The sequence below is a fragment of the Mesitornis unicolor genome, unplaced genomic scaffold, assembly GCF_000695765.1.
Source record: "Mesitornis unicolor isolate BGI_N332 unplaced genomic scaffold, ASM69576v1 scaffold3631, whole genome shotgun sequence".
Taxonomy (NCBI): Eukaryota; Metazoa; Chordata; class Aves; order Mesitornithiformes; family Mesitornithidae; genus Mesitornis; species Mesitornis unicolor.
Window position 1 is genome coordinate 139 of NW_010165686.1, and position 18,745 is coordinate 18,883.

Here is an 18,745-nt window from a genome sequence, read left to right on the forward strand (position 1 = left end):
ACAACTGACAGCCCACCCCGCAGCCAGAAAACCCCAAGCGATGCTGCTCAAACTGCCAGTGTTTCGTCCCACATTTTCCCCAAAGTGTGTGTGTGGGTTGCTTTCCAAAATACTCAATTACGGGGTTTTCTGGTGCTTTTGTACAACATAAGAAGTTGTGACTTCTGCTTTTGGTTTTGTACATGAAAACAGGCTTGCTCTGCTTTGTTTTCCAGCTGCACGGATCATCGCATCGCCAACACCACGCTTTTGTCTCCAAGCGGCAGCAGCTTTGAGAAAATACAGCAGAAAAGTCTGTAAATCAGGGTAAGGACAGAGGTCGCTCACCTGTTCCTGTCACAGGCAGAACAGAGTCAACCTGGTCTGGTCTGGGCTCTCTGCATGGCTGCACCTTCCTTCACGTACAGACCCTGCTCCAGCGTGGGGTCCTCCACGGGCTCCAGGGAGATCTCTGCTGCATCGCAGACCTCCCCGGGCTGCAGGGGAACAACATTTCCCCAGTGTGGCCTTCACGTGCTGCAGGGGAATCTCTGCTCCAGCAGCTGGAGCATCCCCTGCCCCTCCTGCACCGACCTTGGTGCCTGCAGGGCAGTTTCACACTCACATTTTCTCTATCTCAGCTTCTCTGCTGCATTTTTTAGCCCTTCTTAAATGTGTCCTCAGAGGCACCACCGGCGTTGCTGATGGGCTCAGCTGTGACCTGCAGCAGAGCCATCTCGGAGCTGGAATGGCTGTGTCCACCATGGGGACAATTCCTGGTGTCTTCTCACAGATCCCACCCCTGCAGCCCCAGGTAACGAAACCCTGCCATGCAAACCAAATACAGCAGCGATGGGCTGCAGGGGAGAAAGGGGGGCTGAAAAACAGGGAAAGGGGGCCACAGAGAGAGAGGCAGAGGGGAATAAACAATAATGATGGGCTACAGGTCAGAGAGGAAGGGACAGGGAACCAGGCTGAGAGGGAGAAAACCAAATAACAATGGGCCACAGGGCAGAGAAAGAGGAATTAAAACGGGAGACAGTGAGGTGGACAGAGAGAGGCTGAGAAATAGAAAAAAAACCCAACACACCTTGATGAGCTGAAGGGGAGAGATAAGAGGAAAAAATTAGGACAGGGAGCCAGAAGGAGATAATCGTGGGGGGGACAGGAATTATGAAGGTTTAAAGGGCAGAAAGGGAGGAATTTAAAAAATTGGGACGGGGCAGGGAGCAGGACAGAGGAATGCAGAAGAAACGTCGCTACAGGGAGCAGAACAGAGTCAGAAATGAAGAGGAAACGAGAGACAAATGGGGTGGGGAGAAGGAGAGGTAAAAGGACAGAGCAACAGAGGGGAAAAGGATCAGGGAGCACGACCCTGGGACAGAATGGGAGAGAGAGGGGCCACGAGCAGGACAGGGGTAGAGACACAAGACAGAGGAGGGAGAGGCCATGGCCAGGGGAAAGACCGGGCAAGGAGCAGCAAAGGGATGGCGAAAGAGAGGGACAGGGAGCAGGACAGAGGGTTATAAAGAGAAAGGTAAGATGAGGGAGAAGGACTGAGGAGTAACAGAAAGATACAGGGAAAAGGACAGTGAGATGGAGGAAGAAATAGGGCCAGGGAACAGGACAAAAGGACAGACAAAGAAAAGGAGAGGAAAAAGGAAGGAGGGATAAAGGTGGGGACAGGCAGTGGGAAATATGGTGAAAGAAAATGCAGGGCAGAAAACAGGGGAGAGGGATTGAGTAACACAGATTGGGCCAAAGAGATGGAGAAGGCAAAGACAGCGATGGGCTGGAGCACCCGTCTCTAACCAATGATCCCTCCTGATGCCACCTCCATGGCCTCGAAAGCAGGACAGAGCACAAGACAGAGGAACGAGGGCGAGAAAGAAAAGGCACAGGGAACTTCTTAAAAAGAACAAAGAGGGGACAGGGAGTGGGAAATATGGTGAAAGAAAATGTAGGGCAGAAACAGGGGAGAGGGATTGAGTAATACAGAGAGAGATGCAGATTGGGCCAAAGAGATGGAGAAGGCAAAGACAGCGATGGGCTGGAGCACCCGTCTCTAACCAATGATCCCTCCTGATGCCACCTCCATGGCCTCGAAAGCAGGACAGAGCACAAGACAGAGGAACGAGGGCGAGAAAGAAAAGGCACAGGGAACTTCTTAAAAAGAACAAAGAAGAGAAAAAACAAGAGAGAGCCAAACAGTGATGGGGAACGGGATAGGGATGGGGAGCAGACAGCACGAGAGGAACAAGAAGCAGCAGGAAACTCTCAGCATCCAAGCTCTAGGCCCAGCTGCAGCTTTTTGTTGACTGTACCAGTGATCATGACAAATGTACTCCAAAATGCCCAAGCACCTGCCCCACGGTAAGGAGTCCTCACTTGTTCAATATGGAAATGGCTTAAGATGGAAACCAGTGAAGAAACGAATTAAAGTGAGAAAGGTCTGAAGGGCAACAGCTCTCACCGTTGTCAATCACAGAACCGCTGAGGTTGGAAAGGACCATTAAGATCATTGAGTCCAACCACAAACCTGGCACTGCCAACTCCACCGCTGACCATGGCACCTCATCTCCCTTTTAAATTCTTTTTAATCATCTCCCTTTTAAATTCCATTGAACCCCTGCAGGGACTGGGACTGCACCACTGCCCTGGGCAGCCCCTGCCAGGCCCTGAGAACCCGTTGGGGAAGAAATTTCCCCTGTATCCAACCTCCCCCTCCCCTGGCACAACTTGAGGCCATTTCCTCTGCTCCCATCGCTTGTTATGGGGAGCAGAGCCCGACCCCCCTCGCTACCCCCTCCTTTTGGGAGCCAAAGAGGGGATAAGGGCTCCCCTCACCTCCTCTGCTCCACTTGAACCCCCCCCGCTCCCTCATTGCTCCCCAGCATTCGGCTGCTCCACACCCCTCCCCAGCTCCCAGTCCCATCCAATCCTGACTGGGATGCTCCTGTGTGGGCACACAACTGAACACAAATCCAAAAACTCAAGAACGTTATCAGGAGCAGAAAGAAACCAACTGTACCATTTTTGCTAAGGCCCATAAGGTTACTGCAAGAGATACAAAGAAACAAAGTATTTATTGATAAAAGCTTTTCTACGAATCACTCGGCATCATACAATGAAGATACGGTGGCTACAGAGTAGAGGGAGTCTCTGTCTCTCTCTCCCCCCCAGGTATTTGCTCACTCTCACAAACCCACAGTTGTATTTTTTAATGGAGTTCTTTCTTCAATGAGATTGGAAAAGGTGTTTATCACACAGGATCTGGCAGAACAGATACACCCTAATAAACAACAGAGCAGGTACAGAAAGGAGGCCTCTTTCTTCAGGAAAAATAGAGCTTTCTTTTCCCCCTCATTTATTTGCACTGCTGTAACAGGGTTCTCAACAGAAAAACAGGCCAAAAAATCCCCAATCCCTGACTAGCATTTTGGCAATATTAGGAGCCCCAGGATACGCACCAGCAGTGAAATACACACTAATATTTTCACTCGGCTTCCACAGGAAAAATTCTAAACCACGCGGTGAAAAAATCTGCCAGGTGAAATGACGTCTGCTCCACAGCAACCAACCCCCATCACACACCCTGTGGAGAGCAGCAGAGACCGCTCTGGGCCCTGTCCTTGCCCCACAAAGACCAACCCCACGGTCACACACCCTGTGGAGAGCAGCAGAGACTGCTCTGGGCCCTGCCCTTGCCCCACAAAGACCAACCCCACGGTCACACACCCTGTGGAGAGCAGCAGAGACTGCTCTGGGCCCTGCCCTTGCCCCACAAAGACCAACCCCACGGTCACACACCCTGTGGAGAGCAGCAGAGACTGCTCTGGGCCCTGCCCTTGCCCCACAAAGACCAACCCCACGGTCACACACCCTGTGGAGAGCAGCAGAGACTGCTCTGGGCCCTGCCCTTGCCCCACAAAGACCAACCCCACGGTCACACACCCTGTGGAGAGCAGCAGAGACTGCTCTGGGCCCTGCCCTTGCCCCACAAAGACCAACCCCACGGTCACACACCCTGTGGAGAGCAGCAGAGACTGCTCTGGGCCCTGCCCTTGCCCCACAAAGACCAACCCCACGGTCACACACCCTGTGGAGAGCAGCAGAGACTGCTCTGGGCCCTGCCCTTGCCCCACAAAGACCAACCCCACGGTCACACACCCTGTGGAGGGCAGCGGAGTCTCAGCGTTACCTGCAGAGCCCTGGGCCCTGTCCTGCTGCCCACGTCCCAGGCCAGGAGCCAGCGGAGGCCGCTTCCCTCCCACGCAGACGTGCACAGGTGCGCACAAACGGGACGGCTCACAGGACGGAGCTGTTTCTGCTCCTCACCCTCTCCTGTGTCTGGCTCTTCAGCAGACTCTGCTCCATCTCTTTATTTCATTTGCTCTGTTCCATAATGAAACATTTGTTTTCCCTTTAATTTCTAAGGAACACTTGGTCTGATTCCTGACTCGTGGCCAGCGGCTCAGAGGACTCAACAGCGTGTTTCAAACCCGCCATGCCAACACTTCAGCCCCAGGATACACTTCCCTTCTGTTGGTACTCCAGAATTCTGTTTTAATCCTTTCCTAGTCCGATGACGTGTTTTCTGTCAGTCTCTGTTATAATCTAGACATTAACTACTTCCACGCACAGATATTATTTCTTTTTGCTGTATGCACAGATTTGTATTGTACTGTGGCAGCAACTGAAGACCCCAAAACACCTTCTTCTCCTCTTTTATGCACACAAAAAGATAACCATCCTGAACTAAAGATGAATTTATCGTTCACAATCTGCCACAATTACACGCCTGCTCAGTACTGCTGCCTTTCATTTTCGTATTCCAAGCCAGCATTTGGTGCAGTTCCTCCCAGTACTGCTCTGTTATTTCCCTTCACATATTTCTTTTTTCTACAAACAAGCAAGCTCCTGACTGCACTCCTGGAACAGAGAACAATGTTTCTCTCTGTGCCTCTGCAGTGAAAGGCTTGAACTGCTTCTGGACACAGGAGAAACACATCAAAATCTCAAACCCCAGGTTAACCACAGACACCTGACAGCTCTTCCCAAGACTCACTGCTGGTGACCAGTCCCTTTCGCACCGCAGGAACGCGCAAAGGGGATACAGGAGTTTAGGCTCCGGTTTGCATCCTCAGTGCCGCGTGGTGCCGACTCGCATGTGTGCACGCACTGCAGCGCAGCACCGGCGCTTGGCGCAGATTCGCCTTCCAGCGACGCTGCTGTGAACGCTGGGCAGCAACGCCCCATCCCTTCTGTCCCTTTGCTCTGAAAGACTTGGACACAGAACGACCGAAGTCTCTCTGTATAAATATTTACCACACTTCGACGGGAAGGCTCTCAAAACTCAGAATTCCCTGGCAGACGTGCTGCAGGTACCCGTCCCAGCCCCACGTGCCTCTCGCGTCCTTGCGTACCTTTCTCTGCGTTTCTCGTTCCTGGAGACCGAACGCATCCCCTGAATGTAGCTGCTCTGTTTACCACATACAGAAAAGAGTTTCACACACTGGACAGCATGCATACAACTGACACAGCAGCGTAATAAATATGGAAGCACGGTAGCAGATGACCCCCACTGTTTTCCCCTCGTAATGCCTGGCTGTAGTCCAATTAGTGGAGTTCTAAAGTAAGAAAGATCTCAAGTCATTCACTGTCTGGCAGCCTCACAGCCCCCCACTGCACTCAGTGTAAGTCTGCAGAATTTCACTTTTTACTGTAAAAAGAGGTTTTAACACAAAAAAGTTCCAAATTAAGCCATTCCCAGTAAAAGGCCGCAGGCAAAGAGGTACAGCTCTGCTTCTTCTAACACCAATGGTTTTGTGTGATGGTACGGCCACCACATGACTGCAGCCAAATGTCAGTCTGATCGTAAATGTTAACACATCTCTGTATAACATGGACAGAGTGAAAGCTGTGGCACCATGAATGTGAAAGCGCAGATATTAAATAAAGGGGTGGAAGAGAAGACGCCTCTGTGGTGGGACAGAAGAAACTTTTAAGGTCAACTAAGAAAGACCTTGGCAGAGATCACAGAAAAGGACAAGACGACGACAAAACGCATCATTCAGAAGAGCTGCCTCCCTTCCGTACCACGTGCAGATCTGATTCTCCTTCCAAGAAAGTGAAAGAAAGGAGATGAAAAGGAGTAACCTAGAAGAGGATTTTGAGTGCCACATCATCCGGACAAAGAATTACACTTTGGCAGCTGTTTTTTGGACCAGAAATCATGTTGGACCATTAATTACAAACTAGTCTAAGCACTGCAAAAAATGAGGGGGGAAGGATTTAATGAAGATGTCCCTGTAAATCAAGTAAATATGGTATAAATACCCACAGTCTGAACTTGTTGTACGTTTACACAGAAGATGGTTTCCAAGGGATACGTTCTCTCTGCTATTTAAGGCTGATAGTGCTTTGTAACTCAACAGCATCCTGTATAACCAGTGCGTATCGTGTATGGGAGATCTAAATAATTCACAGCAAGAGGCAGTTCACCTATGATCAAAATGTGAGGCCAATCTTAAAATAGCCACGTTATATGAAGTTAAGTTTCTTGGATTCTGCACTAACTTACTTAGGGAAGTTCTTTTCAGTGCTGATCCCTACTGGCACACAGAAAAACACTTAAGAAATTTTGTATTTTACATATAGCTTATTGTTAACATCTGCTGTGTTCAAGGCAGGTATCAGCAAAGTGCCATTAAGTTATTTTCATTTTCTCAGAATGCCCCATTTCTTGCTTCAACCTCAGCTTGGCTACCACCACGGATACTGAGGATGCGTAAGAAGCTCTAATCCCAGGGATAATTCTCTTCCTCTCAGCACAGCACATTGCTCACACCCATCCAGTGATACGTAATTCAGTCTACCTTTCACTGCGGGAAAGAGGAAGTATTACAGTTTGCAGAGGAGATGTCCTGACAACACTTCTTTCTTCCAGAGGGGCTCCTCATTCCAGGAATGAAAATCCTCCTGCTTTGTTCTTTCCCGTGGGGAGATGGCTTCTTGCACTGCTCCAGCTGGAATAAAAACTCTGTTCAGGAATATAAAGCATCCCACAGCTAAAAGAAAGACTGTCTTGTCTAATTCCAGAGAAGTTACTATTCGAGACCCTTAGGATGAGAACTGCATTTATATCTCTAAATCTGTAGTCTCCTATAACACCCACCTCAACGTCCCCCATCAATGCCACTCATGATTCTATGCATAGCCCAGTAGATTTGCTGTGTAGTGTCTGAACTTTCCACTAAAACTTAATGATGCGTGTTGATGAATGAACCTTTAATCTTCGTTAACGCTGACACCTGTACGGTGCTGTCTCTGGCCTGGAATGGTTTGAGGCACCCGCCATGGGCAAGATTTTCAAGGGTCACTCTAAAGCTGGTGTTCTGACTGGTGTGGTGATGGTACATTCCCATCCCATCAGGAAACAGGTCCATGTGTAACAGTGAGCTAAGTAACACTGAAAAGTCCACTGGTTTGGTGGTCATGACGCCAACGGGATCTTGTGAGCAGTACTTATGTGTTGCGCACTCCCAGAGACTGTTCCAGTTCCTGCCGGCGCTGCTGGATCTGAAAGAGAAAGAGAAACCGTACAGTTCGGCAGATTCAAATCTGAATCTGCATCTGAACTCTGACCCAATTCTGGGTCTCTTCAGCTTGGAGCAGAGGAGACTGAGGGGTGCCCTCATTCATGGGGATCAATTTGGAAAGGGCAGTGTCAGGAGGAAGGAGCCAGGCTCTGCTCTGGGATGTCCAATGCCAGAACAAGGGGCAATGGTCCCAAGCTGGAGCACAGGAGGTTCAAGCTGAAGATGAGGACAAACTTTGTCAGGGTGAAGGTGGCAGAGCATGGCCCAGGCTGCCCAGAGAGGTTGTGGAGTCTCCTTATGTGGAGACACCCAAAGCCCTGGCCGTGTTCCTGTGTGACTGCTCTGGTGATCCTGCTCTGGGGGGGTTGGACTGGGGGAGCTTCCCAGGTCCCTTCCAACTCCTCATGTTCTGGGATTCTGTGATCCATTCATAAGCCAGCAGCACAGATAATTCGTTCATACCTTGCAGTAGAAATATCTGCTTACAGCCTCTTGAGACCATGGCTCGTGATAAAATTCAGCTCTGCGTTCTTCCTCTGGGTTTCCAACTACATCAGTCATCACCTGCGACAAAAAATAAGACCAATTTTACACTATAGCTCTTCTATCAGATAGAGAAACATTCAGATCTACCTAGAGTCAAAATGTATTTACATTACCAAATTGAAAATGTTCAGGACTGTCCTGTAAGCCCAATCAAAGGGACAATGAACACCACGTGTGCTTTCTACCAAAACAAGAGGGTCACAAGCAAACCCTGACCTGTGAACAGCTCCTCACCTCTGCTCCTCGCTGCACAGAGGAATAAACCTGGACGCCAGCAGCTGCCCAGGCTGAGGGGCACCATCTCTAGCAACTTAACAGCACGGACAGTTCAGATTCAGCACCCAGAAGTTCCCCGGTACCATGTATTTTATTAGCCTATATATCCAAAGAGCTTCAGTAGCTACCCATACACAGGGTAACAGCTTAAAATCGTTAGGGTATTCACACCAGATTGAAGCACCACTCAGTACCATTGCTGCCCTTATCTCAAAGCATATCTCACCTTGATTTCAAGGAAAGTTCTGATGGGGAAGGCATTAAGGAAAGATAACTCTAGTGAAATGCAAGGAACAGAAAACCCCAATAACTCCAAAGCAAAAGCCTGAGCTGATTCTCCAGTCTCTACACAACTGCCAAGAAAGCAAGACTTGAAAAATCTGACAAGTTGTTAAAGGAATGGGACCACCTGGAAAGCTGCCCCTAGGGAGGAAGGAACTGAACAGAGCTGGCAGCTCCTCAAAGACATTTTTCTTATTGAAAGAGCTCTAAATTCCCATGTGCAAGAAACTGGGCAAGGAAAGCGGGAGTCTGGACCTCCCTGTCAAACTGAAACGTAAGAAGGAAATGCACAGACAGTGGAACCAAGGACATGTATATGGGAAGGATATAGGGATGCTGCCAGATGTGTAGGGATGGGCTCAGGAAAGCTAAGGCACAGCTGGAGCTGAATTTGGCAAGGGAAGGGAAGAATAAGAAGGACTTCTACAGGTATGTTGGCCAGAGAAGGAAAATTAAAGAAAATGTACACCTGCCCTGGTAAATAAGACAGGAGAACTGGTGACAACCAATATGGAGAAGGCTAAGTTAATCAACACCTTTTTTGGCCTCAGTTTTCAATGGTAATCTCTCTTCTCACATATCTCAAGCCCCTGAACCTTAAGGGGAAAAGAAGTCCCTCCTGTCTGAGGAGACCATCAGGCTTGGGAGCATCTGAAGAGCCTGATTGTAGGCATAGATCAGCCCATGGGACGCGATGAAATGCATGCCAGGGTCCTGAGGGAACTGGCTATGTAGTCACTAAGCCACTCTCCAACACATCTGAAGTCACGGCAGTCAGGTGAAGTCCCCAGTGACCAGAAAAAGGGAAACACGAGACCCATGTTTAAAAACGGCCAAAAGGAGGACCGTGGGAAATACCGACCAGTCTCACCTCTGTGCCCAGTAACATTATGAACCAGATCCTCCTGGAAGATGTGCCAGGACACACGGCAGGCAGGGAGGTATTAGAGACAGTCAACACGGCGTCACCAACGGCAAATCGTGTGTGTGTAACCCAGCAGTCTTCAACAGCGTGACTGCACTGGTGGATGAGGGAAGAGCAACTCGTCATCACCTGGGCTGGGACAGTCCTCAGTACCAGCACAGAGCGTGAATGGACTGAGAGCAGCCCTGCAGAGGAGGATCTGGGGATACTGGAGGTCAAAACACCAGACATGAGCCGTCAATGGGCACTCACAGCCCAGAAAGCAACCGTGTCCTGGGCTGCATCCCCACAGCGTGGCCAGCAGGGCCAGGGGGGACTGTGCCCCTCTGCCCTGCTCTCATCACAACCCCCAGGAGCACCACGTCCAGCTCCGGGACCCACAATGCAAGACAGGGATGGACCTGGTGGGGTGGGTCCAGGTCAGAGCTGGAGCACCTCTGCTGTGAAGAAAAGACGAGAGAGTTGGGGTTGTTCAGCCCGGAGAAGAGAAGGCTCAGAAGGGTCTGGGGACGCCTTATTGTGGCCTTTCAGGACTTAAAGGGGGTGTACAAGAAAGATGGAGAGAGACTTTTTACCCAGGCCTGTAGCGATGGATTTAAACTAAAAGAGGTTTAGACCGGACCTAAAGAAGACATTTTTTACAATGGGGTGGTGAGACGCTGAACAGGACAGGATGAGCTTTGAAGGTCCCTTCCAACCCAAACCATTCTACGATTCTACAAGAAAAATAAAATTCTGACGACCAAGGCTCCAGCGTCACAGAATCAAGGGTAAATATAAACTTATCAGCATCTCCTGCAGAGTCGTGTTGTGCAGTCCCAATTCTGCTGCCAGCAGGGCAGACCATTACAGAAAAGGCCCTTGTGGGAATGGCTGCCAGCCAGGGAGGACCTGAACAACCGCTCTGCGTGTGCAGCCAGAAAGGCTCCACAACACAGCCTGCAGGCTCTCCAGGCTAAAAGCTCCTTTTTCTAAACATCCTTTCAGATGCCTGTCCCCTTCCGAATGCAATATAAATGACAATAATCACAACTGTAACAGTAGATGTTTGGAAACTACTGACTGCAAACTAGGCATTCGTATTTGAAAGACACAATGATTTCATTACAACAATTTCATGGACTCATCAATACAACTGTTTTTGAGACATCTGAGTAAAACACACGAAGCGTGAAACTTTATGAGGAACTAATTACTCATTTTTGATGGCAAACAACTGAATTTCTTTACATTCCATTTCTTGGGTATCTCAAAGCTAAGCTCAAAGGCAGCTGATATTTAATCTGCCTATTTCTTAAACAAAATTAAATTACGAACTAAAAAAAACCATCCAAATTGTGTTGCTGTGCTACAGGATGCTCCTGCTGAGTTTTTTTACAGCTTAATTTCACAGGGTACAGCCCTGCACTGCAATCTCGCTGTGTGGCCACAGACTCGCACACCGCTGTGCCCAAGGGCTCTTTCCTGCGTGCTGCTGCGTGGGACTGCAGTATTCCCCTCACTGCCTTCCACCGATGCTCCATCCTGGCTGTTTTCGCTATGTGCATTTAGGTAAAACTCTTACATCCCAGTTCCGCTATTCGTTCTTCTTCAAACCTTAACTCACCTTAAGATCCCTACTTTGGGACCGGAGAAGGTCTTGGATGTATCCTTTGGGATCTTTGGAGAAACTCAGCATGAAATCACGTTGTATTTTTAACTGATTTATGGATTCGATTGTCTCATGAATCTGAGAGAGAAAAGCAAAGCAGATGTTACTGAACTCCTCCCGTGGTGCAGCGAGGTCAGCCCCATCAGCATCTTTGTTCGTGTAATGTGCAAAGCTGACGACTCTGCACCGCAGACGTGTGCAGGTTCCCATGGCTTTTTCCCTTAAAGAGGGAGGTAACCACAATCCTGCAGTTACATTTTGGCTTCACTTGCACATCTGCAGCACAGGTACCACAGGATTGCTCTTCACTTGCTGCCTGAACTGCTGGATAGTGTGCTATATACAATGCTGAAGAGCTAAGTCACAGCGCTGTACAGTGTAGGGATTTCCTGTCTGTAATCAGTTTCTCTGCAAAGTCTGGTTTTTTTCAGGAAAGGTGCTATGCAAATATGTCTTTAAATGGCACCCAGCGCAAGAAAGCAGTTAATCCCCTCATTAATCATCATTGTATCTTCATTATCCTGCTGTGATCCTTAAAATTTCTAGTGCTTGCCTGACCAAGTCCACGTTAAATGACCTCACACAACAGCCATGACTTCCAGACTCTTCCTGACAAGAAATCCCACTAAAGTCACAATGGCTGCAAAAAGGAGTGTGAACAACGAGAAATCAGGAGTGTGGAAGGGTTACGGAAAACGAGTCACATCTTCAGAAATACTCTGAAAGAAATGAGCACGGACCAGCAGGGAAGAACAAAGACTCCAAAGAGAAGTCAAGGTCCTGTAAACACCCTGGACAACAAAATCAGGTTTTATCAATGCGAGGACAGTTAATGAGTCATTTGCACACACATACACAAAAAGCAAACGTTTGCTACCCTGTTCTGCTACAATTCTAGTTTGAGATTGTAAACCTATCTTGTTTAATTTCAAGCACGCATCTATTTTGCCAAAACAGCTAACGTGGGAGAAAAAAATGCTCCTCTGATCTCGCTATGCCATCAAGGCCACTAGTGTATGATACGGACAGATAACAGGAGAGAGCTGCTGTCTACTTAAAATCATTCACTATTTGGGAAAATGATGTAGCCATGGAGAGAAATCCGTTGGCATGCACCGGGTTTCCGCTAGAGGACTCTGTGGCAGCACGGCAATCACTGGTTCGGGTGATGGCAATGCAGCAGGCAATGCTCGTGTACCCAGAAGCGACTTCAGTAACTTCACTAATCCCAGCTCGCCCTCTGATGCAGCAAACGCTCAAAAAAGAGCTGATACGGATACAGGAACAGGTGTCCAGACTGGAAACAGAATGATCCTATGCATGCAAGTGGACATAGACAGGCTGGGAACCAGCCCTGCTGAGGAGGACCTTTCTCAGTAGCATTGAACAGAAGATGCTGTGACAGCTACCAGAGTCCATCAGATTGCTGGTGTCCAAACCCCTTTAAAATCACGTTAAGACCAGAGTTTAACGTGTTTGTTTGTACTAGAGGGCCTGCCTGTATGTCACATAAATCACCTCTGGTCCACGATGCCACACCTCTTCTTCTTCCCTTGCTCTGAGGAGACACTTTCGTTTACCCCTTACCAAGCCAAATCAGCCGTTTACACACGTCCCAAAAGCTGATGGTCCCAACGACACGAACCCCTAACACAGCCTGTGGAGCTCACTGCCGTACGACACGTTACTTGAAGTGCACGTGATCTCAGTAACACTGAGAACAAGGCTGCCAAACTGCGCCACGCGATTTTTCTGCCACGCATTCTCCACATCTGCCCCTCGTCGAGGTCTAACCCAGCAGGCAGCTCAACACCAGACAGCGCTCGCTCACTCCCCCGCTCCCCAGTGGGGAGGGAGAGACGTGGAGGAGTAAAAGTGAAAGAACCCATCGGTTGAGATAAAGATAACTTAATAATTAAAATAAACCACACTGAAATACTACTACTGCTAATGAATTGTAATAAGAATAGGAACAATGACACTAAGGCAATCAAAATTATACTCAGCTCACAAGCAGCAGATGCTGGCTGTGCGATAACAAAAACACAACAGGGGGAGAGGTAAACCTCAGGAACCGAACGAGCTGGATGAGATGGCCACCATCCGAGGAACAAGGGGTCATCCCCTGCAAACTCCCCAATTTAGTGTGTGTGATGTTTATGGGATAGGTTACATTCTGTTGGCCAGCATGGATCCCACGGGGATCACCTGTCCTGGGTCATCTGTCCCAGAAAATCCCACTTCCCCCCCAGTCCTCTTCTGCAGAGAAAAGGGGAATTAAAAAAACCCAAACCAAAAAAACCAATGACCACAGGTGCATGCAAAGGACTGAAAACCAGACCTTGAGACAGGGTAAACACTGGTGGTGAGACCCAAAACAAAGTCTCACCAACTATATGAGGAAAATAACTTCATCCCAGCTACAGCCATAACACCAGCTTGTAGTCCTCTTGTGCAGAGAGAAGGGGAATTAAAAAAAAAACCCAAACCAAAAGAACCAATGACCACAGGTGCATGCAAAGGACTGAAAACCAGACCTTGAGACAGGGTAAACACTGGTGGTGAGACCCAAAACAAAGTCTCACCAACTATATGAGGAAAATAACTTCATCCCAGCTACAGCCATAACACCAGCTTGTTCTCACTGAATCGAACACTGCAGAACAGAAAAATGGAATTGTACGATGCAAACCTAGCAAAACCAGGGCACACCTGCTGCACGGAGCTGTTCTGCAACGATGCACGCACAAAGCACATCTGCAGTGGGAGATTCCCTTAGCTTTGCCGTACAGCAACTCAGCAAGACACCACGACCTCTCACTAAAAAGTCATAGTCAAACAGTTCAGATGACTCTTGAAAGCCAGGGGACTCATTACGCTACCTGTGAAACTGCTCCTATCCCCTCGACAACGGTGTCAGGCCCCAGATGAAATCCTAAGCAGGAAGGCTCCTTACCCCTCTGTATTCCCATTGCACGTGGCTGATTCATCCCTTGAAAGCACATCCAATAGAGGAGTCCTTGTCTCACAGCATTACTGTCCTCAGCGTGTGACACCAAACCCACACGAAGATATGCAATGAGTACACATGCCATGAGATACTTCACTCCGAGTACCTTGTTGTCCAATGCTGTAATCTCCTGTTGGTTAGCTGTTGAGAGAAGAAAACTACTCATCTGTCCCTTTAACGGGTCTTCAACTTCTACATCTATGTCATAACAAGCCGTCTTCTTCTGATCGTTGGGGTCAACACTAGGGAGAGTACAACAGAAGACCATGAGAACTGCCACAGTGAATCAGAACAAACATCCATCCAGCCCACAATACACTCGTGATAAAGACTGTTGCAGCTGCTGTGGAAAGAGCTTAGGGACTGGGTATCTTTAGATATTAATTAATATTTAGATATTAATTAATATTTAGATATTAATGGACACAAACTGGAACACAGAAGGTTCCACTTAAATCTGAGAAGAGACTTCTTCTCAGTGAGGGTGACAGAGCACTGGACCAGGCTGCCCAGAGAGGTTGTGGAGTCTCCTTCTCTGCAGACATTCAAAACCCGCCTGGACGCCTTCCTGTGCAACCTCATCTGGGTGTTCCTGCTCCGGCAGGGGGATTGGACTGGATGAGCTTTGGAGGTCCCTTCCAATCCCTAACAGTCTGGGATTCTGGGATCATGTCTATTAACTCCATTCTCCACTACAGTTAGCACCAATTGGGTTCCAATAGGCAGAATTGGTTCTGGTATGGTTTTGGCAGCACGTGAACTATTTACCACCACTCTGGGTGCTAATCTGAAGGAGATTTAAGTAACAGGTAAGACATTGTATAGAACCACAGAATCAGTGAGACTGGAAAGGTTTTTTTACCAAGACTGGGGGCTTTCCATTTGTTTCTGCTCTATTTCATTTCCACTTCAACCCCACTGCATTTTTTGTTTCCTTTTTCAAAAAGGAGGCAGGGGAGAGTGGCTGGTGTCTGCAGAGTGGTTCTGAAATACTATTCCTTCTAGAATGAGTTTAGAATACATCACGTTTTAGTCTCTGTGCACATACTCTAAAACTAGAATGAATAACTCTGATCTAGACCTTCTTGTACAAGCCAGGCCTGAGGATTTATGGGAATTAAGAGCACATGAATGTAAAATCACCAGTGACTAAACCCTCCCTGCAGCAGTGTGCTGATCTTGGCTGGGATCGCTTATTTTTCCACAGTAGCTGGTATGGGGCTGTTTTGGGTTTGTGCTGGAGGCAGCGCTGGTAACGCAGTGAGGTGCTCGCTACCACTGAGCAGCCAGGCTGGGGTGCACAGGCACTGGAGGGGACACAGCCAGCACAGCCGATCCCAGAGACCCCGGGGACGTCCGTGTGATGTCGTGCCCAGCAGTGAACTGGGGGTGCTGCTGCTCAGGGATTTGCTGGGCATCATTCGGCTGGTGGTGAGCAGTTGTTTTCACGTGCAACACTTGTCTTTCCTGGGTTTCATGTCTATCTCTCTGTTATTTTCCTTTCCATTGCTGTTATTATTATAATTAATTATTAAGCTGTTTTTATCTCAACCCATGAGTTTTCTCACTCTCTCCGTTCCGTGTCTCTCCCCTCCCTGCTGAGGGGAGCGAGCGAGCAGCTGCGTGGTGTTTCCTTGGGGTGAAACCACAAGCGGGTGGCAAATCGCTTCAGTGGCTGACTACACTCACTGCTAAAACCTGAATGCAGGGGGCAGGGCAGGGGGTCTGGGAGAGTTTGTGCAAAGCTCAACTGGACCATAGCCCTGAGCATCCTGATATAATTTGAACCTGCTTTGAGATGCCAGGGGGGAGCCCCAGATGACCACCAGCAATCACTTCTACTGTACGTTATTCCGTGATTTTATAAGTCTAAAAAATACTAACTTCCTCAACAGTCAGTGCCAGATTTCCAGATTTCTCTACGACAGAAGCATCCCCTATTCCCAGGAAGTTATCCTTCCCCTTTCCACAGCACGACGTCAGCGCAGCGCAACGCTGCCAGGCGCTGAGCGGTGACACAGCGCATCAGAGAATGCAACTGCACACAAGATCCCACTGCTCAGCGTGCACCTGACGGAGAACACCCTCCCTCCAGAGCCTCCCTGCCAGCTCTCTGCCCCTCGAAACACAACCACGAGTTCCTTGTAATTTTTCTCCAAGACAATGACTTATATACCTCTGAAGACCTCGGTTTTTTTGGTCCATCAAACAGGTCACTGACTCGTCCTCAATGACGGAATATACACAGCTACCAAGCTACAAGGCAGTCGAGCTGCCTTTCGATTACTCTGTTTTATATATTCAAATTAATCGAAATTCTCCTTTGACAGCCTATGTAATACTCAAGCTTCTTATCATAGCTATTACAAATTTAAAATAAGGAATCCAACTTTAAGCATGTCCAGAAATATTTGTTGTCAGTGCTGTGTAGGAAATCACATCACTACGCTCAGTTAACAATAACGTTTAAACACCCAGCATCAGAGACTCCACCAAAACCACAAAGGAACCTGGGAAAGTCTGAAATATCCCAACAGCAAGGCGGCAATCCCCAAAAGTCTCCTTATCCCCCTCCCCACACACAGTTGTCACTGGAGGCGCTGTGTTTCATCTGCCAGGCCAGAAACACGCCTGTTTTGACAAGGACGCCAGGACTCGGTGTCTGGGTCACAACGGCTGCTCTGAACCGGGCGTTCTTCACCCTAAATCCGGAGACCCCTCGCTGTTTGCGTTCTTGGAATAAGACCAACACCCAAACAGCTGACACAATCCCAGCAGAGCGCACACGGACTGGACACTGTCTCTGAAACTCGAATACTGCTGTGCATTTTACACAGTAGCTCAGCTCATGGTGAACAATATCTTACTTCAATTCCAATTTTTCCCCCCACTAAGTGGATTCAAACTCTTGTTTCTCTCCCCGTAGGAAAGACACCTGACCAAATATCTCACTGGTATTCTAACAGGGATAAAAATGCTAAGAAGTTTTGCATAATCCTAGAGAACTGGTGCCATTCTGTTGAAAATAATTCAGAATTCTACAGACCAGAATGACACAGAGAATGAACTCACAACTAAGTTATAGAATCCGGATTCTGGTCCCTGCCACTGAAGCTGTTTCTGTACTTTACACCGTGAGTGTTTTGCAGACCCCAGCTCACCTGATGATGTGGTTTATCACGATAGGGTCTGGTGGCAGCAGCAGGTTAGTGAGCCTCTGAGGAATCTCAGAAAACTTTAGCCGCGGACAGTCAAAGATCTGGAATACAATAAAGCACGTTATCCTTGTCCAAACCCCAACCTGCAATCAAATGGGAGTGAGAAATCAGCAGTTCAGGAGTAAGATGATTCTGAAGGCTGTAATTCTGGCTCCTTGCACGCATTTTTGGTCACTTCTGTCCCTGTGAGCTGCTGCTGTGCTCACACCCTGGGCTGGTGACACACGCACCCGGTGACGAATTCAGGTGGCCCCTGTTGGTTTGGCTGCTGAAGGGCACAGGGCCCTTCACTGGGACATCAGGATCAACTGAACCAGTGACGGGAGGGAAGCGAACGCGGCTCTCACCAAGGGTCTGCAGCAGCACATCATAAAGACAACAATTATTGTTTTACCCAAGGAAAGTTAAAAACAGTTTTGCTTTTCTCTCGAGGCGTGTTTCCTGCAATATTTTGTGCTAGAGAAAAATACAAGAAAACGTTTTTGGATTTTAAAACCACTTAACAGCAGCCAAAAGCGGATACTAAAGAAAATGTAAGAACAGGAGAAACGCACGCTGCTCCCTCCCCAAAAAAGCTCTCCCCATCTCCACAGCTTTGCAGCTACCCTGCATTTGTGACAGCCCAGTATTTTTTGCCATTAGTTTGCCACTTTTGGAACCTGTATGCACTGTTAGCATTTGTCACGTCCCATCACAAGGAGCTCCAAAATTTACCCATGCTCGATCCTCTGGTTTGGCTTTGATTTGCTACCTGCCAGTTTCAGCTGGTGGCCTCTGGTTATTCACCCAAACACACAACAGTCCCCCCCCGTCGCCTCTGCCATTCTGCTCAGGACTTTTGAGATCTTTTTCACCTCTCCTTTTCCGTTTCCTCTTTGGGCTGGCACAAACAAAACTGAGTCTAAATTGGCTATCGATAAATAGAGAATGGATCTAAGCAACAGAGCAAACAGCTCCATAGCTTTGCCAAAATATTTTATGTGGTTTTCAGATGGAATTTTCACTACAGATGGAAATGACTGCATGTTGTAATTCTTAAAAAAACCCAAACCAAACCAAAAACCCAAACCAAACGAACCAGAGAGTGACTACAGAACCCAGATCGCTTTGGTTCTGCGTTCCGAAAAATACCCACGAATCTCACCATTGTTTTGTTGAATTTTGTGTTCTCAAATGTGGGAAAACCCAGTGCTGCCTTTAAGTCTCTTTCAAGCACTGGTCACTGTAGGACAAACTAATAACAGAAAATAAAGCTTA

At 48.2% G+C, this 18,745-nt stretch overlaps 1 protein-coding gene across 1 annotated transcript in view; it reads right to left on the reverse strand.

Moving 5' to 3' along the window:
• Nucleotides 1-7,072: 7,072 nt before the first annotated feature.
• SMARCD3 (SWI/SNF related, matrix associated, actin dependent regulator of chromatin, subfamily d, member 3) overlaps nucleotides 7,073-18,745 on the reverse strand; it is a 40,047-nt gene continuing 28,374 nt past the window's right edge. The window contains exons 8-12 of the mRNA XM_010194704.1: nucleotides 17,432-17,529; nucleotides 14,377-14,512; nucleotides 11,216-11,338; nucleotides 8,043-8,144; nucleotides 7,073-7,560 (exon numbers count right to left, since the gene is read on the reverse strand). Coding sequence (XP_010193006.1) covers nucleotides 7,507-7,560; nucleotides 8,043-8,144; nucleotides 11,216-11,338; nucleotides 14,377-14,512; nucleotides 17,432-17,529 — 513 coding nt within the window. The 3' untranslated portion in view covers nucleotides 7,073-7,506. The remainder of the gene's footprint in view (nucleotides 7,561-8,042; nucleotides 8,145-11,215; nucleotides 11,339-14,376; nucleotides 14,513-17,431; nucleotides 17,530-18,745) is intronic.